This window comes from Furipterus horrens, unplaced genomic scaffold (genome assembly GCF_987537825.1).
Source record: "Furipterus horrens unplaced genomic scaffold, mFurHor1.1.pri manual_scaffold_13, whole genome shotgun sequence".
Taxonomy (NCBI): Eukaryota; Metazoa; Chordata; class Mammalia; order Chiroptera; family Furipteridae; genus Furipterus; species Furipterus horrens.
In genome coordinates, this window is record NW_028327183.1 from 42342720 (window position 1) to 42366244 (window position 23525).

The 23525-nt window shown below is 45.7% G+C and overlaps 1 protein-coding gene across 1 annotated transcript; it reads right to left on the reverse strand.

The window, feature by feature from the left end:
- Positions 1–10190: 10190 nt before the first annotated feature.
- On the reverse strand, positions 10191–16838 carry LOC149994771 (cell adhesion molecule CEACAM21-like). Its single transcript, XM_090259582.1, has 3 exons — positions 16672–16838; positions 15413–15766; positions 10191–10597 (listed from the first exon to the last, which is right to left on the reverse strand). The coding sequence occupies exons 1-3, from the start codon at positions 16733–16735 to the stop codon at positions 10317–10319; spliced, it is 699 nt and encodes a 232-aa protein (XP_090115708.1). The 5' UTR covers positions 16736–16838; the 3' UTR covers positions 10191–10316.
- Positions 16839–23525: the final 6687 nt, after the last annotated feature.

Consider the following 23525-nt stretch of genomic DNA (forward strand, 5'->3'; position numbering starts at 1 on the left):
CAAACTCCCTTTTGTCATGTAAAAGGCAATTCACAGGTTCCAGGATGACACTCTGGATACCTTCAGTGGCCATTATTCAGTTTACCAAGTATAAAAAGTAATTTGAAATGTTCATAATTTATACTTAAAATATTTTTCAGACACCATTTTTTTTTTCAAAAACTGTTTACTTGATCAGGTAAAATGTTGTCTCCTTATTTTCACCTGTTTGTGCTGCCCCCTAGCTGTGGGAGGGTCCCCCTTACCCCTCACTGCAGGCTGTCACACCTGCCTGTCTGGCTGGAGGGCGGTGATGAGGATGGTTCAGGTGCTGGGTGACGTGGCACATGCTCACTGGCCAGGAGCTCACTGTAGGAAGGGCAGACAAGTCTCCTTACTTCTTTCATGGCTGACCTTCCAGGGATAAAGTCATAACTGGGATTGAGGCAAGAAGACACACATTGTGCTTCACAAACATTTGATTATTTCACGTCCAAATACAAAGCCATGGAAGTGCTAGTGGATATCATGGCTTTATTTCTCATGACACCCCTAGCAGACAAATGGCATGGTTAAAAAAAGAATCAATGCTTTTCTTAAACCAGATGTCTAAGTGCTAATCGAGAGGCTGCCTGTATTTGCAGTGGGAAAGAGGGCTGCATTCTATGTAACTAGTTGGTCATGAAATGTCTAAAAACGGTATTTTATAGGTGATGTGTTGCAAATCAGTAGCCATAGTTGTGGTTTAATTATAGCTTACAAATTAAGCACAACATCTGCACAACCAGATTGTACTGAAATATTTAAAAGACAAAAATCCCCCTGGAAATAAATCGTGTCTATGGAGCCACAAAATTATGAATGTACTTAATGCCAATGTTTCGTGCCTTAAAATAATTACAATGGCAAGTTTTAGTTATGTGCATTTTACCACAATAAAGAAAAAGAGTAACCCTTTGCTGCAATGGGCTTGTCACTTACAACTTAACAGAGAGTGAAAGATTTGAGGTGAGCTGGCACTTGGAGTGTGACGTGCGCTATTGGGAGTTGAGAAGACAAACTCTAAGCCTGAATCGTTAGAGTTAGTGTAGTTGGGAAAACTGAAATAAATAAATAAAGGAAATGACCTTCATGAAATTGTCACTTCTGGGTTCAAGGGATGATAGAACAGTCCCTTTGTGTCTTGCACCTTTTGAAGTGACAACTCAAGTACAAGTCTGATTTCTGTCTGAAACACAGAGTGAGAACAGTGTGGATCCCTCAGGGTCGTTCCCGAGACAGAGTGAATAGGGGCATGAAAAGCCAAGACAGTGGACCCTTCCAAGTGATCCCAGTGTCCTTTTTACAGAAAACTTCACCCAAGGTTTTGGGTCTTCAGTACCTTGTGTAAAAATTGACTATTTATCATCACGATTGGAGTTTGTCATTTTCAGATCCCTCATCATATCAGACATACAGCAATTTTAAGTCTCTAGGTCTTCTGTTTACGTAGCAATAGATACCAGGAAGGAGGCTCATCCTTACATGATTCCTACATATTGGCGGGGCTGAAATTATAGGTATTCACATTTTACAGACCATGAAACTGAAGGGACTATACTCACTTTCCAGCATGTAGCTGTTCACAGGTGAGCTAATTCCCTTTTTGAACAACTAGCTCACATTCTGCTCACAGTGGTTGTAGGGACACAGAAATGAACCTGACAGTCACTGTTTTCATGGAGCTGATATTCTAGTGAAGAGAAAGGCAATCAAGAAATAAACAAGCAAGCCCTGGCTGCTGTGGCTCAGTGGATTGAGCATCAGCCTGAGAACCAAGTGTCGCTAGTTCGATTCCCAGTCAGGGCACATGACTAGGTTGCACGTCAAGTTCCCAGTTGGGGGCGCAAGTGAGAGGCACCCACACAGTGATGTTTCTCTCCTTCTCTTTCTCCTTTCCCCTCTCTCTAAAAAAACAAAACAAAACAGAAAGAAAACCTAAACAAATAAATAAATTATAAAAAAAAAGAAATAAAATAAGCAGTATTTCAGATGGTGATCAGTCTTCTAAAGGACAATAAAGTGGAGTCAGAAGATAGAAAGTGTTTGGGTCGGGGGTCACTATTACATAAGGTGGTCAGGGAAATCCTTCATGACTATGTGACATTTAAGTGAGACTTAGAATAGGGAAAAGGGGTCATGTAGTTCTCTGAAAAAGTATTATTCTAGGGAGAAGGAACAGCCATTGCAAAATCCCTAGGGCAAGAGCATGTTTGCTACGTTTGAAGATCAGAATAAGTGAAATGAAAAGAATGACTTCAGAAGCATAGACGAGGACCAGACTTTTTAGGGCAGTGCTATCAAAGGGTGATCTGCAAGGAGCTAAAGAGCCTGGGACAGAGAGTAGAACAACCACATCACTAAGTTCCTGCTTATTTCAGCCAGCATGTTCTTCATTGCAAGACTTTCTGAATCAAAGCACTGAGTTGCTTGACCTTCAGGTGGAAATTCCCTATTCTGTGCAGACCAGCACTTTGAACAGCACTAATGTGGCACCTTGGAGTCTGTGATAAAGACTTTGGATTTTGGTGTTATTGAAATTGTAAGAACGGAGTCACTCAGAAACCATCAAGATGCAGTGAGCAGAAAAAAGTTTATTGAGGGAACTAGCAAGTGGGGAGGAAGCTGTGCCACAAATGGCTCTGACTCCGGCCTCCTAGGGAAAGGGGGGCCTGTTTTATAGGGGAAGAAAAAAGAAACTATTGAATTCAGTCGTGTATCTTGCAGCTGTGAGTCTGAGGGCTGATCAAGGCCAAATGGGGCTTGGGTTGATGCACCCCGCTATCATGGGAAACTCCCTTCACAAAATATCGCTTTTTCCCAGGCAGCTGCAAGTAGGCGGGGAAGGGGGGGAGGGCATGGGAACCGAGGCCGTCAGAAATGAGAGTGACAGGAAGGCTTTGGGAGGAAAAAGAATGACCTGACTTGGGATTTAAAAGAATTCATTTCTAAGAATCCTTATGTCCTGTAAACAAAAGCAGGCCTCGCTGCCCACCGCTATGAAAGCGAATACGCAGAGGCAGGTGCTGATGTAAAGGAAAGTGGTTTATTCAGATGCTGGCCATGTGGAAGATGGCGGACTCGTGTCTCACAGCCCATCTCCACCTCTCAGTGCAGGCAGAGGTTTTTATAAGGAGGGAGAGGGGGACAAAACAAAGAGATGAAGGGAGGGGGTTGAAAAGTCCTCTACATGCAGACAAGCACAGTCCATTCTGATATGTGTATTCTGATAAGGCAAGTTACATCTGGTGTGTGTCATCCTGGTCTACTCATCCTGGCTTCCTGTCACCCTGGCTTTATGTCACCTAAGTTGAAAGCCAGCAAATCTCCCAGAGCTGGGATGCCTGAAGGTTGGCGTCTGTATATTTTGAAGTTAGTTCCAAGAATTCTTATACATACATGCTGTTCATCTATAAGCTACATATTAGTCAGCGTCAGCACTTACAGAAACAATGTCAAAAGAATGGTGCGGGGGGGCGGGGGGGTGGTTACAAGTTCCCACTGTTACAATTTTCCACTATTACAGTCCTACTGTGGGGAGATTGATATAAGGTGGGTCAAGAAGACCAGTTAGGAGACTGTTACAATAACTCCATGCAGGAGAGGTGGTGGGTTGGACCTGAGTGTTGGGTTCTATGTATACTTTGTAGACTGACCGCAGGTGTGCTGGTAGATTAGCGATTTGTGTGAGAGCAAGAGAGGCATCAAGGACAGTGCCAAGATTTCTGACGTGAGCTCCTGGAAGGATGGAGTTGACCTTGACTGAGAAGAGGAAGACTCTGGGAGGATCAGGTTGGGAGGTGGGGTGAATAAAAATCTTAATTGTGCACACAATACTTTAGAGGTGCCCCAACGATGTCTAACATAGATACCCCAGATTGGCTAAACTCATGTTCTCCAAACTCCCTTGGAAAACACACAGAAAATGGAAAGCTGAAGCTAGCAATTCTGGGAATCTTTGACAGCAATGTCAACGTGTGAGTTTTGGAAGAAGAAAGTGGTTTTGTGAGGTGCGTGGTGTGCCTCTCCCAGCACTCAGGGCATTGGAGCTGGCAGGCCCTCAACGTTGCTGCAGAGGCTGCAGGGGGGCTGTGGCCTGAGAGCAACGTAGCGTGTCCATGTCCCAGTTTTTTCATCCAGGAAGTAGTGGCAGCTTCTTTAGTGAGGCAAATCTCCAGTTATGCCCTTGGAGAGCATTCTGGAAGCTGCATCTTTAGTCTACTTCCAAACACATAAAAATTAATTTAAATAAATAATACTTTTCTACAAAAGTAAGGCAGACAACTTATGGACTAGTTCATAATCCAAGAATTATAATTTTTTAACTCTATGCTTCTGATACCAAAAACAAAACAAAACCATAAAATATGTTCATGTCTATCATATCTTATTTGAACAAAGTGCCAAAAACTTGGGGCTTCTCGTACACATTTCAGTCAGTGTGTACGGCCCAGAGGGAGCATATTGCTTTGATGTGATCACTTACAACCCCAAGAAGACTTTAACTCCCACTGTGACAGGAACATAAAATTATTATCCTGTGTGGGATAACCACACTGTGAGCAAAGCCAGTCCCTGGCTCCCTTCTGTGGGATGTTTTTTTCTTGCATTTGTGACAACACTGGTTGCTGCTGTGACAAACCCTGTGTCTGCGTGTGTGCTGTTTCAGAGTGGTCACAGAAAGGTTCTGGCTTCTCTGTCTGGGCCACGCTGAGAACATCTGTCTTCAAAACAACAGCTGCCCTGGATGGAACCAAAGTTGTCTCTAAATAACATGCTTTGAGGCTATTTATTGGCATTATCTAATCCAAAGTTTTTCCTTTAGGAATGAGACTTCAGGTGCTTTCTTTCTCATCACCAACTCTCTTTCTCTCTCTCTCTCTCTCTCTTTCTCTCTCTGTGTGTGTGTGTGTGTGTGTGTGTGTGTGTGTCTCTGTTTCCATCTTGTCTCCTCGGTATTTTTCTAAAAATTAATATTTAGTGTAGACTATAGTGTGTCTGTTTAATGCTATTCACATTTGAGCCAACTCACTGTGCTTTCTTTTAATTTGAATCTCTGAAGTACATCAGGGATGGGGAAGCATCCTTCTGTGAGCTACAGAGGTGAGAGTGGAATGGTCCTGCTTATTAGACACTTGTAGTGATACAAATAGAGTAGGAAAAGTAAAAAAATTCTCCACATCCCTTCACAGCCCCTTCAGGTTAGTTGCGATGATGCTGCCCTCTGGTGGTCACATTATAAACTGGTCAAACCATTTTTTCTGAGAGCGGGTCACTCTTAGGACCAGAATCAGGAAAAGTCAGTGTCAAGTGAAAATGCAGGGCTCTTTGTTCAAAAGTCGTTAAGAGTTTCAGGATGGCAAAAGCAGAGTGTTAAACCTACAGCAGCCCCTTCTAAGTGACTGCGCAGATTGCGAGCCCATGAAGCTGGCTCTCCCCAGCAGTGCAAATGGATGTGTTTATCCTCCAAGTCAATTTTATGCTAAATTCCAGCCATCAAAAACACCAGATCAACAGTTAATGTCATTTTTAACGGTGAGGACTTGAGGCTTGTCTGCTAAAGATGACCAAAACAGCAAGTTTTCTTAATGCCTTAGTAAGACACACATGCTCTGAAGAGTGGAAGTGGATGCCTGCTAATGTTGATGCTCTAAGACAATGATATTAGTAATGACAGTGACACCAGCAACAAGATCAGCTCTGGTGATGGGCTGTTTAAGTAAAGCATGAGCTGTGGGGACATCCACATCTGTGACCACTCAGGGATCTGCCACATCTATGAGGCTTTTATGGCTCCAATAGTCTGGGCCATGCTTGACCTTCTCTCCAGTGTAAGGAGAAGTTGCTGTGTTTGTACTTCCATCTAATTAATGTTAGAAGAATAAAAGGTGCTTTGTGAAGCCTCTAGTGAGGCTTAATAAAAGAATTACATGCAGACTCCTAAAGTTTGAAGCAAGGCCATGCCTTCCTCAACAACAGAACAAGAAAAACAGCTCCTGACCATCTTCTAATCCTCAGGAGAGAGAGGACCTGAACATGGGCTGTCATGTGACCAGGTATCCAGACTCCTCATGATGACTGACCCGGGCTCTATCACACCCACTAACATAATGTCAGGTGTGGAGAGCAGCATCCATCACAGATGGAAGTCATACATCCTGGATTAGACAAGGACAGGTGGCCCAGACCATTGGCACCTACTATTCAGCACTGTGACCTGTCACATAGCTCTCACTTGTGAAATCACAGAAAGTTTACTCTGTTAAGTCAAAGAAGGAAAAGGTTCCACACTCTCCATGTTCATCCTGGTCCTTAATAACCCCAGCCCCCCCACCCCCCCATCATCAGCCACTTTTCTTGCCTGTCCCCAGGCTCCTAGTCAGCCCCACTCACTGACACACAAGCCCCCTGGGACATGACTAACTTGTTGACTCAGCTGAGGCAGGCCTTGGGTATGAAAGTAAAACTTGGCTTTGCACAGCTCTCCCAGGCCCTGTGGAAACCGCCGCCCCTGTGTGAGAAATGCTCACAATAAGCATTGTGTCCTGGGACACAGGACTTGAGCAGTAACTGAGACAGTTGTTTATTCACAGATCTGCAGCTCTGGGCGCAGCCTAAAAGCCAAATCAAGGTGCGCACCGAAAAGATGGAACTGGCTCTTTTTATCCTAATGCAAGTAAACACCCCCTTTCCCCTCTCCCTCTCCCTCTCCTTCTCCTTTCCCGTTTCTCCATGCTGGACACTCCAGAGTTACAATCTAATGCGATTAACTAAATTAACTGAGGGTGACAGTTAACTCAGAGTGATCTGGTTATAGGTCTGTCTCCAGCTCTTCTTTGAAATTTCTCTATTTTGTTTGCTGGGCTGTCTACCTACATTTCCCCATTTTCCCTGAGTCTGGTGATGACTATCTCCCCTCCTTTGATCTCAGACATCCTTTGTCCTCAGAAGCATTGGTGCTAAGCCCAGGAATGCCCCTTTTCAGATTTGTAAATATGCTAATACTGTTAACTCTGGTTCACAGACTCTCTAGTTACATTTGCCCTTTGCTGCTAATTATTTTCTACGGGGTTGGGAGTCACCATTTCCGTGCCCCTTGCACTGGGAGGACACTTTGAGAACCAGCTGCATGGGGCTCTGCTGTGTCGGGACAAGAGACTGCGCACCTCTGGCCATCAGCTTGGTCTCCCCGCCAGCCTGCCTCACATGCATTCCTCACCTTTCCCAGGCTTTATCCCAACCCCCCTTTTTTGTCTAACTGCCCTGCATGTCAACTCCCTTCCTGACTCAAATCTTCAAACTCTCTTGGCTCCTCTTTGGGGTTCATGGTGTACCCAGTGTTACAATCCCTCATTGCTCTTCAGACTCTGCTCTCTGTGAGAGGCTCTTCTTTTTCTCCCCCTGCTTCCTATTTCTTGTCCCCTGTGTCATAACACCTTTGGGCCAGACATATACTGCCCCCTCCTTTTCCAATGTCAGGGCACTGATCTGAGTTTTCAAGAATGCTCTTCTTTCCCCTCACCCTGTGTCTCAGCCCTCGAGCCCTTTTAAGTCTGGGGGAATGGTGCCCCACACTTTACCTCATCAGCTTTAGTAGCTCCTCTCTCAACAGGTAGGTTAGCCCCTCACTCATATTTCTCAGTCCCATTCTGAGCCCCCCAAAAGAAACTTCCGCATGGCACCCCTAAATTACTTTGAACCCATGTAAAACTCACAACTCCCCAGGATTTACAATTTGTCATTTTACTCTGAGCAAACCCCATCCCTTCACGACTCCCTTCTATGCTTACCTCTGCTTACCCCAAATTCACACCTGGCCACATCTCTAAGAGTTTCAGCCAAATACCCCAAAGACAGGAGCAGGAAAGAAAACACAACCAGAGGAGAGATTATTTCCCATTTCCCAGGTTCTGGTTGTGGACTTTCTAGGGACAGGAATGTGGAATTTGTAAAATAATTAAGACAATAAGAACAAAACAAAACAAAACAAAGAATCAGGACAGGATGTCTTGGCCTGAGTTCCAGGTCGCAGAGGGCCCAAATGGGGTCGCCCAGTGCAGGCCTGCATGTGGCTGGCGTGACAGGGACCCACATGTTTGCTAGAGAAGTTGAGTTTCATGACAAAATACCTTTTAAAGCTTCATGACCTTGTCCCTCGAAGGTGCAATGACCTGAATGTGGAATGAGCACACTGTGGATGGTCAGGCCGCTGCGGAGGTGCCAGGTTTCAGGCCTGCATGTCTTCTCATATTTTAGGGCAAAGGCTGCTCCGAGGCAACCTGGGGCTCAGGAGGATCTTCACAGTCAGGCCATCTCCTGCTCTGGAAGCCAAGTCAGAAGAGAGGCAGGAAAATTGAAAGTTTATACTTGGAGTATTTTTGCCAGATGAGAAAATAAATGGGAAGATTTGAAAACATGGTAAGAATTGACAATGTGAGATGACAGGATCAGTAATTACAAGTAGGTGATAGCAAAGTAAAACACACATCAGACAAATTCAAAGAGGCAGGAAAGATTTTATTCAAGACCGAGCAACAGGGCAGTGAGACTGAGCTCAGCACCCCTGAAACAGAAGGCTGGGGGGATCCTAAGGCCAGCAGAAGGCATCATAGGCCTCTGTATTTGCTAACTGGCTTTACACAAAAGCAAAGTTCAACTTCTTATGAAATTCTGACAGGAGGTTGTTTTGCACCTTGTCTGGGAAGGTCCCCACCCAAGTTTGGCTCCTACCCTCCCTCAGAGCCTGGGACACAGGGACACCAGGAGGAATAAATTTCAAGGGATGGGCCCCGGCTTTTGAGACATAAAACTGGGTCATAAATCTGGCAAGAAACTTATAAGGAGACAAGTATATTTCAACAGGGCAGAGAAAGAATTTGTAATTACTAATTGCAATTATGTTTATAAAGAAAATGCTCTAAAAAAAGTGGAAAACAGAGGCACGTAGTCAGAAAGAACCTGCCTCAAGGTTCCTGACTCTGAGGGAACGTTAAGGCCTCTGAGTCATAATGAAACTGCTTTCTCCACAGTGGAGGGAGACACAACTACATCTCTTTCAGCCAAGGTACATTTTGCATCTCTATTAGTTCCTTCAATTTATAAAAAGGTGCAAATTTCCAGCCATTTATAAACAGGTGGAAAGCAGCTGAGAGTCTTTGAACAGAGTCAGGATTTGATCTCCCAGGCAGCTATTCTTCTGGGGTTCTCCATTAAGACATTATATTTTTCTCTATAATCACATTCCCTTTGATCAAACATCACCTTCAAGGAAGAACAGTATTCTTGACCCTACAACATGGCTAGTGTCACTCAGTTTAGTCTGATTAGTTACCTAAGTGCAGAGGAGCTGACATTCATCACACAGTTTGCTCTGATGCAGGTCTTTCTATGAGAACTAAGATGAGAGTTTAACAGTCTCTTGAGTTTAGGAAGCCTCACCCTCACACTTCACCTGCAGTCTCTCTAGCTCTGGATGATGTCCTCTTCTCCAAGAGACACCAAAATATGCATCATTAGTTCCATAAAGGGTGAGGTCATTTCTAATTCTGTGAGCATCTGTCTGAACTAGGACATTTGAGCCAAAACCTAGGTTGTATTACCCATGTTTCCAATGACATCTTATTAACAAGGAGGACAGACTCTTACTGAGCTTATGCAAATAATTCTTTTGCCATGAAAATAAGACTACTCAAGAAGGCTTTATATATTTTCTGAAAGAAGTCAAACAGGGATAAAAAGACTGGTGATTCTTCTACTTTCATGGATGTCCTTGTATTCATTTTTATAGAATATTTTATTTATATAGAGAGGAGAAAGGAGGGAGAAGAGAGCGAGAGAAACAGCAACGTGTGGTTGCCTCTTGCGCACCCCCAACTGGGGACCTGGCCGGCAACCCAGGCATGTGCCCTGACTGGGAATCGAACTGCATCAGCCAGGCCTCTATCCATTTCTGTTGTCCACAACAGTGTCCAGATGCCCTCCACTAGTCCTCCTGGAGGAGGAAAAGAGCTTGTATTCTTGTGAGCTTATCATGTGCCCCCACCGGTCATCTCATGACCACTGTCCATCCTGTGAGGGGTTCAGTGTCACCTCCACTGTGGAGATTGTGCAAATGGGTCCAAACAGATATGTGTGGTATATGACCTTAAATCAACAATAGTGACAATGTCGGATTACATTTTTGATCATTTATTGACTCAATGCAAGTCTTCTAAGTACTTTCCACCCTCACGACGAATCTATTTAATGAGTGCAAAAAATTATTCAATGTTTTATAACATAGAGGAGGAGGAAGAGGGTCACTCATATTTCACATCCAGCCCTAGAGGTGCACTTTCACGAGAACTGATGGGGTTGGAGACCTCACACTGGTAATACCCAGCATCCTCCCTCCTGACAGGATCTATGGTGAGGATTCTGTTGTCCTGGGACAGCTTCATCCTCTCTGTGAGCCGCAGATGCATGCCTTTGAAGAACCACTTGGTGGAGACCGCATTTGTGAGGCAGGTAAAGACCACGGCATCTTCATTCTCTGTGACGGTGGTGTTGCTGGCTAGGAGGGTGGGCATTGTCACAGGCTCTGTGGAGAAACAGAGGATGGGATTGATTGAGAATGGGCTTGAGACATGGAGCCATGCTGCTTCCTCAGACATCTCAGCCCCTCACAGTCCACAGTGAACTTCTAAAGGTCACTAGAGGCCAGTCCTATCCCATGCAGAAGGATGATTGTTCATATAACAATATGTAAGGGGAGGCCCCTGCACCTCTTCTCTTACAGCAGATCACCCCAGGGTGACCCCTAATCTGTTCCTATGGACCTTTCTGCATTATCAGCCAGGGAACCCCTCCCTAGGCCATCTGTCCCATAACCTAATCATTGATTGGGATTTTTTTCTTACAAATTTTCATTGATCTTTTTCTAGAACTTTCTCTGATTTCGAAAATGATCACGTTCCACTCCATGTAAATTTTTGTGTATATTGGGGAAGGCAGACTTATCACCTCTTCCTATCTCTGGCACCAAGGGAAGTTTACAAAAAGTGAAAAGGCATTTAACCCTTGTTAAACAGTTCATTAGGCAATAAAGATGGCCCAATCTAGTCTTCATGACCTTGGACCTGGGGAAGCTTTATGTAAACGATTTCTTAGTCTGAACATGATTTTATTTCTTGGACGGTGGATTGAATATCATGGTGAAATAAACCTCTAGAGAGAACTGGTTATGGTTTTAAGGAAAGACAAGGACAATAGGAATAGAAGGAATCTACTCTGTATGGTAAAGGACATTCATGAAAGCCCACAGTTAACACAGTTCTTCATGGAGAAACTTGGAAAACATTACTAAGATCAAGTATAAGACAAGGAAGCTGCTTTCCCCACTTATTCAACATAGTAGTGAAAATATTGGCCAGAAAAATTAAGAAGAAGATGAAATAAGGCATATCCAAATTAGAAAGGGAGAGAAAATAATCTTTTTGAAAAGACAACATAATCTTATATGTAGAAAAGCCCAAAGATTCCACCCATCCACACACAAAAACCTGTTAGAACTAATAAAGAAGGCGAAGTTACAGGAGACAAAATCAACACTCAACATTATTCCCATTTCTTTGCAACAGCAATGAACAATCCAAAAATAGAATTTCATTTACAATAGCATCAAAAAGAATAGAACACTTAGGAATAAACTTAAGGTGGAAGATGTATACACTTAAAACTACAAAATGTTTCTGAAAGAAATTAAAGAAAAAACCAATACATGGAAAGACATCCATGTTTATGAATTGGAAGACCCCCAACTATTTACATATTTGATATAATCCCTATCAAAATTCCAGTGACTTTTTTGAATAACTAGAAATATCCATTCTAAAATTTGTATAAAATTTCAATGGACCCCAAATAATCACAACGATCTTATAAAAGAAGAATAAAACTTGAGGTCTCACACTTACTAATATCAAATCTTACTACGGAGCTAATGTAACCAAAATAGTGTGACACTGATATAAAAACTTCTGTTCATCAAAAGACACAGCATGTCATTTTGACAAAGGCACCAAGACTATTTGATGGAGAAAAGAACAGTCTTTTCAACAAATGGGGTTGAACAGCAATATTCACATGCAAACAAATGAAGTAGACTGTTGCCTTATACCATACACAAGCATTACATCACAAGGGATTGAATCCTTAAGGTAAGATCTAAAGAAATAAAACTCTTAGAGGAGAATATAAGAGAAAGCATATGCCATTGAATTTGGCAATGATTTCTTGAATGTGACACTATGAAAACAGGCAGAAAAATTAGATAATTTGGATTTGTCAAAATGAAAAACTTTTGTTCATCAAAAGACACTATCAAAATGACAACAAACTGAATCTAAAAAATAAAAACAAAATCCAATGAAGCAAACCAGAACAGGAACAGAATCATAGGCAAGGGGATCATTTGGAGGGTTATCAGCTGGGAGAGGGAAGGGGGAGAAATGGGGAAATGGTGCAGGGACTATGGAGCTTAATTGGCTTGAACAAAATTGACAGGGGAGTGTTAAGAATAATATAAGAAAGGGTGAAACCAAAGAAAGTATATGCATGACCCATGGACATGAACTAAGGGGAGTGGGATTGCTGGAGGGAAGGGGGATATTAGGCAGAGGGGAGCAAAGGGAAAAGAAATTGGGACTACTGTAACAGCATAATCAAAAAAATATACTATTTTAAAAGGAGGAAAAAAAAGACCTTATCAACAGTGAAAAGTGACCTATGGGATGGGAGAAAAGAGTTTCCAGATCATATATAGGATGAAGGGTTAATATCCAGAATATACAAAGAACTCTTAAGACTCAGCAGCAACAAAAACAAATGATCTTATTTAAAAATAAGCAAAGCACTTGAATAGACGTGTCTCCAAATAAGATATACACATGGCTAATAAGCACAGCAAAAGATGCTCATCATAACTCTCCTTGGGAAAATGCAAATCAGAACTCTGGGTTGGAGTTGTTGCTTGTGATGCTGGGTGTGGGTAACTCTGCTCTGCAGGGAACAGAGAGAACATTGCCCTGGGTGGTACCTTTGATTCCTCCAAAGTCTTCTGCCATCAGAGTTGGCACCTCTCACCTGTCAGCCAACTTGAGTCCTTAAAAGAATAGGGCAGGTCTGCGTATCACAAGACAACGGCATAGGGATCTGAGTAGCTAGAGAATGTACAGCCTCCAGCTCTATCTCTGGGAGAAAGCGCAGGCTTTCTCAGGTGTTATTTAAGTATCACGGTTTGATCATAGAAAGACATAGGCCTGGAAGTCCGAGGCCACCTGAACTTCTCCTGGTTCTTCACTGACTGGCTGACTTCCTAGCTGACTGCCTAGCTCCCTGGAGACCTTCCCTTCCAGCTGCACAGACATCTATCACCCAGCTGAGGTGTGTTTCAAACCCCGGAGACTGGGGTTTGAGCAGAAATGGCACATGTGCACCAGGAGCAAGCTGGTGGTCAGTTGACTACTCAGGCCCCTGGGCAGGGAGCTGGATCAGGTCTTCCCAGGTGAGTGACAGAAATGAGCCAGTGAGTTAATAAATGACAGAGCAGAGTCTAACAAATGAGCACGAAGATAGTGAGGATGAGAGGCAGAAGCTCATTATAGCAGCAGAACCACGTGCTCTGCTTGGGCATTAATGTCATTCTCCCTCTGCTGAGGGCGGGTGAGGACGTGTGCGGATGCAGAGGGGGTGACAGCAGGCAACAGGGGAGCAAGGACTTGCTGCAATTCTGGCCCTTGTGGACCATGTGTGTTTGGTGGTTATGAGGTAGAAATTTAGACAGAACTAAAAATCTTGCGTATGTGAAAATTATTATAAGTATTTCAGGGCCTATGACCAATTTCAGGGAGCAACATTTCTCTAGAGAGCAGCAGAGAGCCTGACACGTGGGGCTCAGCCGCTGCAGGGCAGAGAGCCTGTCTGTGGGGCCAGATTCCACAAACTCTGCATTCAGGTTTTAGTCACTGAAGGGATTTTAAATCATTCATTCAATTGCCATTCATTTCTTCCTAATCCATCAAAAGCAACTGTTTGTTACACGTTGGTCCCTGAGCTGGTTTGAGGGGCAGCGTGGGGAGTGAGGAGGCAGTCCTTTCCTTTACATGCAGGGGGAGGGACAGCAACACATCGGGAGACACATAAGTGATTTCAGGTCCAGAGCAGGGAGCTCGGGGAGAGACCTGTGCGTTCTGTGCAGTGACTATGTTCCTGCAGGTAATTTGGTTCTGGAGTAAAAACAGATTAATTCTCCATTGCCTTTCACTCCCCAGACCAGAATCTCTCCCTCTGAGCTGTGGGTGCTTTAAAAAACAAAACAAAAAACGGATCTGAACAAATGGCTGATCTAGGGATTCACAGACACCTAAGGCCCCCAGGGCAGAGGAGAGCATGGGACTGTGGCTGCAGACAGACTCGAGTGACTCAGGTCAGCTGCTCGTGGCCTGTGCGACTCTGCTTCAGTGACTATGTCTCCCTGTGTCCCGGTTTCCCCTCAAGGAAGGAGGATAAATATTTGGCTGCCCATGTTATCAGTATTCACAGTATCTGACCTAACTCTTGGGACAGAAGAGCTGCTCAAATAAGAGGCATCTTCTGTTGATTTTCTCCACGAGAGAATCCCCTGGGCTGATCCTGGTGGACAAGGAGCTGCCAGGGGCATCTTTTCTCCTCTGTTTCTCCCTGGGGACACTGACCTTCCTCTGGACTCTCCTAAGTTCCTCAGCAGAGTTGGCAAATGATTCAGGTACCTTGTCTTGCTCTGCTCTCCCCACACAGCGTCAGGTGAAAGACACGACTCCACACCTGCCCAGTTGTGACTTTGGGGGCTGAGCCCTGGCTGGTGGCCAGCCCCTGAGCTCTGTGACTCAAGCACCCAGGAACCATTGCTCCCAATCAGCCCTGCCCAGGGGCTCAAACCCAACTGGACACAGGCTTTCCAAAGTCCCTGGTGTCAGGAGCCCTGGGTCAGGGGTCTGGGGAGGGGTTGCCAAGCCCAGCTTCTCTGTGAGAATCCCACGGGGCTCCTCAGACCAGGCCCTGACGAGCCCTGCAGGGTCTTTCTCAGGGTCATGGTCATGGGGTGACCCCAAGGGGCTGCACTGAGACTGGTCCCTCTCTGCGGAGTTTCTCCCATCAGACTGGTCCTTCTCTCTGTGTGAATGTCTGCAGGGCTGGAATCCGGGAGGGAACCCTGAGCTTAGGTGGTTTGTCTCCACTGTGCGTGTCCTGCACTAAATGCCCAAACCCAACCGGGACGTGATGCAGAGGGGGATGGAGGCGGAGTCCAGGGCTGTCCGTTCTGTGTGTGAGTAGAATTCACCCCACCCAACACCCAGAGGTCAGAGGAATCACTCACCGTACACATTAAGCCGTCCAAATCCTATTTCTTTTTTTGAATCGTGAAGGTAGGCTACTATGGTGTAGATTCCTGTGTCCTTCTGGGTGACCTTCTTTAACAGCAAGGATCCATCCTTATTGATTTTCTCACGACCGCTGTATGCAGGCCCTGTTGCATATAACCCTGGGCCCACTGCAATAGTTGCAATATTACGTTTGGGGTTTGCCCCCTCCCCCCTGTACCACATATAGCCTATAACCTCGAGAGGCTTATTGCGGATACGCAGAAGCACGTCCTTCCCTTCGGCAGCGCTGGTCGACACGATAGTGAGCTGGGCAGTGGTGGGCAGGCTCCAGAAGGTTAACAGTGAGACTAGAAAGAGAAAAATTAATCAATATTTGGATCAGTGCATTGGAATGGAAAGATCAGGTGCTGGGTACTAAGCAGGTGTTTTTACCTCTCAGTCTTGGTGTGTGTGAGTGTATGTGTGTGTGTGTGTGTGTCTCCCAGGGTCAAGGTCAGCAGCATGACCGCAATTACTTCAGCAACTCTGACCCTGTTATATTTTGTGTTTCAAACGCTCTTTCTTCTCCAGGTGTTTGCCTGGCTCACCCTTCACTGTGCTCAGAACCCTGCTGACACTCAGGGGCGTCTTTGAGAGACACCTGTGCTGACCACCTCCTCTAAGATTCTCTGTCTTCACTTTCTGACCTGCCCCTGCTCTGTTCCTTTCATGGCACCTGTGGGTACCTGATACCACAGCTACACCTTTCCTTGTCCATCTCCTCCACATAAAACGTGAGCTCCATGGGGCAGGGGCGTGTCTGATCATGTTGTACCCCCAGTGCCAGCAATAGGCTGCGAATACCTGTGGTGGGTGAGTGAGTGACCCCAGGGTCCTGCACCTCATGGGTGTATTTGCCCATTTCTGAGAGGCTGGTAATAAAGACAATGTTTAGGGCCTGGGGTTAAGTTTTTTTCTGGTGTCACCTGACATAGATTGTTATTATTATCTTTAGTTTTCAAAATTCAATACTTAGTGGTTAATACATTAAGATATAAACAGCAATCAAGATTTGCCTGCCCCTCATCACTTCCAGTGCGTGAGGTTTTCCTGCTGCTGAGCCCTGTCCCCCCACTCCTCTGCTCCCCATCGTCTCCCCTCAGGTCCCAACAGAAGTCCCCGTCCCCTCGCAGAGCGCTGTGTTTTCCAATCGATCCTGTCCAGTCTCTGTCTCCCATCCCTCCTTCTACACCCAGGGATGGTCCCTGCTTACCGGTCAGCAGGAGCCACTGCCAGGGGACAAGTCCTCTGTGTACAGGGCCCGCGGGAGGCTCCATGGTGTCTGCCGCTTGCTCTGTCCCTCCTTTCACAAGAAGAGCTTGAGGTCCAGCGAGGCTCACAGGCGCCTCTGTCTGCGATGGTGGAAGCTGCTGTCCCTTGTCCCCGTGAGCCTCCTCTTATGGCAAGGTCACTTCCCCGGTCACGTGGGTGGGGGCCGGAGTCCGCGCCCAGGACCCTCCCTCTCCTGCCCCCCATTTTGACCACTTTGGTCTTCGTTGTTTACCATTTCTTTTTATTTGTTTATTTATTTTAATTTAATCTTTGTTGTATTTTTTTCCATTACCATTTAGTTCCCTTAGACCCGCCTCCCCCCAGCAATCACCACAGTATTGTTTCTTTGTATTTTTGTTCCCTGGGAACTGCTGAGGCTCTGAACACTCTCTCTCTCTCTCTCTCTCTCTCTCTCTCTCTCTCTCTCTCACTCTCTCTCTCTCACTCTCTCTCTCTCACTCTCTCATGCACCCTGTTTGGAGAAGCACAAATCTCTGATGTCTGGGATCCAGGCATTCCCCACAGCTCCCTATCAGGTGCACAGCAGCCTTCCCCACAGCCTCTCTCTTTCACAGTTGACTTTTCCCTTCAGAGTAGGAGCTCTGGGGCTGTCTCAGAAAAACTTGTCATAGAAATGTCACCCCTGCTGTGCATCAGATCACCTATGAAACTTTGTAAAGGTTACTTTGATGCCCAGGTGACACCTTAGAAATGCTACTTCAGCAGCTGCCCAGCTAACTTGGACACCCGGTCCAAAGACTAGACTGGAACGAGATCCTGTGACATGGGGGTAGAACAGCCCCTCCTACTCTCCTGTGCACAGGGGGAGTCCCCAGATCCTGTGAAAAATGCACATTCAGACCCGGCAGGGGTGCGGTGGACCAGAGACTCTGCACCTGACAAGCTCTCAAGAGAGGCTGATCTTACTGGTCTGTGGAGCTCACGTGCAGTAACGAGGCTGATGAAGATGTGTGTCCTTCTGAGCGGATGACCCGCTCACCCCAGCACTGGCCTCTGCTGCCTTGGTCCGGGGTCTGTCAGCACCACACAGAGAACCACAGGTGCCCCCCAGACCTTCCGACTGTATTGTCTGTGGTACAGAAATACAGCTAGGCACCCCCTGTTCTCTGGGAAGGTTGAATTTTCTCCTAGCGAGAAAGTCACAGAGATCACTCTGAGGCGAGAAAAGGCCAAGGAGGTGATAACTGCAGAGAAGACCATCGTCCTAGCTCAGGTTTCTTCCAGGCACAGAAACCAAAGACCAGTAGTCTCAGAAGGACCTGCAGTTCCCAGGTGTGAAGGGGAAGGTGTCCAGCATGTCTTGGGAAGAGAGGACTGTGGTGAGGGGGAGGCGGCTGTGGTCTCCTTTGTTTTCAGGGGATGGTCAGGGAGACGCCTTCTCCATGTCTATGGGCTGAGCCTGTCCCTGTGTTTCCGGGTCACTGGGGCACCCTCTATCCTCTGCTTGGGAGGCTTTCCTGTGGCCACCTTGCCTTGCCCTTGGGTAGTGCCACACATAAGATGGGAAGCAGCACAGGGACCCCTGGGAGAGCAGGTGCCCCTAGGCCTTGTCAAAGCAAGAAACATCCAAACTTGTGGAGAATTTTTAGGACTTTATTTGAGCCAAACTGACAACATATGCCTGGGAGCAAGATCTCAAATCCTGCAAAGAATGGCAATTTTGCAGCTTATTTTGTACATTATAATCAAAGGAAAAGATTTTTAAAAGTTGCGTGAAATCCATCAGGAGGTGAGAAAAAGCATAGCAGGGAAATTTCTAGAACTGGGTAAAAGGCTAAATGGGAAAACACATACTTTTTTATTTTTTTACATTGGTGGGATAGTTGACATTTACAGCACACAGAGAGCGTATGTAAGGGAACCAGATAACACGAGGAGCTCTCTGGTTTTGTACTCTGGTTCTAGAGTCTGTGCCTTCAAGTGGTCTAACAAAAAACGTCATTCTGATGTGTCAGAGGTATGTTCTTCTATATTTGTAAGAACAGAGATCAGGGCTCACTTAAGGTAAAAACTGACCTTTGCTAAGGAAGCTGTTGGCCTAGGACCGGACTACCTGTCATCACCTGTGCAGTTAGGAATTTATGATCTGATCGCTCAGTATGGTTACTTCTGGTCACTGAGCTGGTCAAATTTATTACACAGTCTCTGCAAGAACCAGGTGGGACAGAGCAGGCAGGAAGGAGGGGCCCAAAAGGGGCTGTTGGAGCAGTGAATGAAAATCAGGCTCCTTCTCCACCTCCCTGGCCAAGGCCGGGTGCCTGTGTGAATTTCCTGAGTGTTGTCTATGAGGCTCAATGTTGCAGGAGGGGACTTGCAGCCAATGTCAGGGCTGCCCCAAGGATGCTGACCAGGCTTCAGAGGGTGGAAGCTGACTTTGAACCCAGGGCAGAGGTGGGCTCTGACCTCCAGGATGAGAGGACAGTCAGTCAGGGCTCTGTCCCTGTGGATCCAAGGCCTCCAGACTCCATTCTAGGGTAGGGTGAGCCCCGTGAGAGGACAGACATGGTCCAGAGTATTATGAGTCCATTGTAAGAAGAACTGTCTCCCTAGGGAGCTGGGCTGTTTCAGGAGAAACTGTCATCCATCCAGGGTTCAAAGGAGGGGCCTGGTGAAACTTTCCTGGGGCTTTTGGGAGAGGGTGCTGGCTTGGAGGACTGATCCCCAGAATGCCCTGTGTCCCCCATCATGGCATCGGGGTGCTGCACACAACTCATCTGTGTCCCTGTCTGTCATCTGCTCTGGGCCTCCCCATGGAGCCCAGGTGCTGGAGCAGCTCCACGTGGATCCTCACTCAGGGGAACCTGTGGGCTCTTCTGTTTGTGGAGGGGAGGCCCTTGTGGGACCCCGCAGATTTGGGGTTCTCCTGTTCCATCCCTCACAGGAAGTTTTACTTCTTTGGGACATCATGCGCTGGTGAGATGTTTTCAGGGATCATGGGCATGTGTTTTACAGACCAGGGACCTTGGCAATGGGGAATCGTCCCCTGATTTATTTGAGGTCTGCATGGGCTCCTTCCTCTTCCGGTAGTAACTGTCGCTGTGGTTGGGGATCCAGAGTTTCTGCCATTTCAAATCTCTGTGAGGAGAGGAAGGACCCAGGCTGCTGCCCAGGCCCCGGAGAGACCAGACGTCACTCATAGAAGTGGGGATGGGGAGGGCTGTCATTCTGGGAAGGAAAGGTGGTCCAGTCCCTCACAGTTAGGAGGTTGTGGTCCTCCTGTAACAGCCACAGGCTGCCAACCCATGGGCTGCCCTGATTGAACAGAACTCACGGGCTGTTTAGTTATTAGGGGCCTGATTGCCTGCCACCAGAAGCATAACTCTCAATACCAGAGTTTGGTGAAAAGAAAAAGAGTTGTTTATTTAAAGGTTGTACAGATTTAGATTTGTGGATTTCTGCCGTTAAGTCTTATTTTCTTTAAAACACCCACAAACACATAGTTCTGTCTCCCCTTCCAACCAGGCTAGTTTTAGAAAAGTCAGAGGTACAGTCTTCCTACTTCCCAGACTCAGTTCAGTTTTACCGGCAGCTGCCAATCATTGGATCCTGATTCGGGAGGTTTTGCCTGTGTCGCTGTGCCCCCTAGCTCTTAATGCAGAACCATGTGGAGTTTCCATCCTCCTTGTGAACCGCATGAAGTTCTCTTCTTCCTTTCTAAGTCGCATGGATCTCCTTCTTCCTGCAAACCGTGTGGATCTCCTGTCCTCTTCTCAAAACCTCATGGAGATCTTCTCGCTAAAATGTCTGCCACTTATTTTTAAATCCCTGACTGCGTCCTATGACGCAGTGGACATGGTTACCAGTTTAGACCATTCACAGAACCTTGTGCAGGCTCTGTGTGCTCTTTCTGCACCCTTCGATGGTCAAAACCCTTCCCATCTTCTTGGGGCCTTGGAAGAACAAAAGTCATTTGCATAAGTGAGAAACTAGTTACTAGCCATAGTCAGGCAATGGCATTTTAAAAGCTGTTACCTTTTCCCCATTCCCCAGCCCACAGGCTCTGGGGATTTTTGGAGACCCCCACTCTGTAACACTCCCTCCTGACTGTACAGATGGTACAGACCTGACCCTGGTTTTGCTCCCATGCTGACACCAACACCTTCATGTTTATAAAAAAACATTTTCCAATTGTAAGTGTCACACAGGGTGACAGGAGTTCATTGTGTGATTTCTGTCATCCATGCAATGAGTGTTTATGGAGCCTCTGTGATGTGTCAGGATCTTGGCTGGGCCCTGGAAACCCCAAAGAGAATGAGACATGTGTGGGCCTCTGCTTATCGAGTTCACCTTGTAACAGAGACAGGCTCTCAGATGAACCACGGCTCTAGGGACTTAGTTACAATCCAGTGAAGGGCCGTGGAGGAAACTTCTGGTGCGTCCACACCACGTACATTGTCTCTGTGGTCTGGGGATCACCGAGAGCACTTCTGAGAAAGTGACCTCTTGGCTGAGACCTGAAGGGTGAATGGCCATTCTTCCCTTGAAGAACAGGGGGTGTTAAAATAAATAAACAAAAGCAGCCTGCAGAGGACTGCGCTTTGGTGGGCTGACGCTTGGCTGGATGGAGGAGCAGACGGAGTCCAGTGTGGGGAGCTTGGAGAGTGAGTAAGACTGTGTGATGATTGATGCTGGTGAGGCTGGACCCTGCTGGGCTGTGGGTGCTGCTGAGGTGGGGTCAGCAGCCCCCTGGAGGGGCATCCAGCTGCAGGTAGTTCTGCCCTATGGTGGACAAATAGAAAAATGTGCAAGAAAAAATCATGTCATAGTTAGGTATTTGGGGATTTTTTCTATATTCTTTTTTTTAAATCCTCACCCAAGAACATGCTTATTGATTTTAGAGAGAGAGGAATGGAGGGCTAAACAGGGAGAGAAACATCAATGTGAAAGAGAAACATCGATTGGCTGCCTCTGGTACACGCCTCAACTGGAGACCAAATGCATAACCTAGGCGCGCGCCCTGATAGGGACTCAAACCCTTGATCTTTTGGTTTACAAGATGATGCTCCAACCGACTGAGACATACCAGCCAGTGTGAGTTTTTTATTTTCTATAAAACTTATACTTTAAGCAATATTTCATACATGTATATATGATTTTAAAAATAGTTATTATCGTTGACATGTAGTAAACTTAACATATTGAAAGTATACAATTTATTAAGTTTTGCCAGAGGCCTGCACCAGAAAAGTTGTTACAATGAAGATAATGAACATGTCCTTTCCTCTTAAAGTCTTCTCAGGGTGTCTTATAATATCTTCATTCCACTTCTCCCTAGTGATATAAAAACTCTCATCTGCTTTCTATAATTACTGATTAGTTTGTATTTTCTAGAATTTAAAAAACTTGAATTATACAATATGTAATTTTGGGCAGAGGTTGGTTTCTTGACTCAACATAATTAGATATAATTTTTTTTAGTCCCTCAGTTTTATTCCATTGTAGGATACACCGAATTTGTATATCCATTCACTGCTTCATGGACAGCTGTGTTATTCCCAATTTGGGGCTATTGCAAGTAAACCTGCTATGATCATTTGTGCAGAAATGTCTTCACACAAATAGCTGCTTATAAAACCATTGAAGGGCTAGAGAAATGGAAGTGAGGGAGTTGCTGCTCGAAGTCTGGTCTCTAGGTCACACTGCCACAGCCCCACCCAGAGGTAGAGAAGCACCTGCTTCTTCACATAGAGCTGTGTCTGCCCCAGCCCACCCTCAGTCAACACAGTGGCAGAAATAATGGCCCCATTCCACTTCCGGCTTCTAAATGATGAACAAGTGCACTTCAGAAACTGCATTTCATTCACTACTGGATTCTCAATCACTAGGAGTTGGGGAGAGGGAGAGTTTCATGTTTCAGTCCCTCTGATGTAGGAGGAAACATAGAAGAGGATGGAGCATAGATGCCAAGTCCCATAGACAATACCTGGCATGCTGAGTCCACTTGCAGGCTGTGTGGCTCTGGGTGAGTGACCCCACCTCAAGAAGCCTCAGTTCTCTCATGTGACATCACAAAAAGATGTTTGGTCTTCTTTTCTGGCTCTTAGAAGAGAGAAGTTAAGAATCTTGGAATTTTCTGAGTGATAAAGGTGATAAGAGTGTCTTTTGTCCTGTTGAGGAAATTCAAGGCTGGCCTCTAGATAATTGCAGGGTGAAGGCAGATTGCCAGGAAAACCAAGTCTTGGTGAGAAGCTTGACATTTTTAGCTGTCAATGTAATGGACGTTTAAACCTGTAAGAACTTTTTATGAGTTTATTTAAGCCAAAGTTGACAACAAGTACTAGGAAAAAAACCTTAATGGGTTGAAAATGCTCCTGAGAATGGCAGTTTTGCAGCTTATTTTATACAGTACAATCAACGCACCATGCTTCAAAAATATATATTGATGTTATATTGGGTTGGGGGTTGGGGGATAAAGCAAAGCAGGAAACTCTCTGAGATTGGATAAAAAGTAAAACAAAGATACTTTTTTGAAGTTGGTTGGTACAGGATAGTTAGCAGTTAACAATGAACATGGTAACAACAACAATTAAGGATTTGTGGTCTCTGCTCTAGTGCAAAACGGGTCTGGAAAATCACCCTGACCTTCCAAAGATATGTTATCTTAGATGCAAAAAGACAACAGACAGGCTCAGTTAAGGTAAAGCCTGACCTCAGTCAGTGAAGATACTGGCCTAGGACATGACTACCTGCTATGACTTGCTTTTATTTAGAAAGTTTTAGTTTCAGACCATCCTATGTGGCCTAGTTTTCTTAGTTTGTAAGGCCCCCCATGCA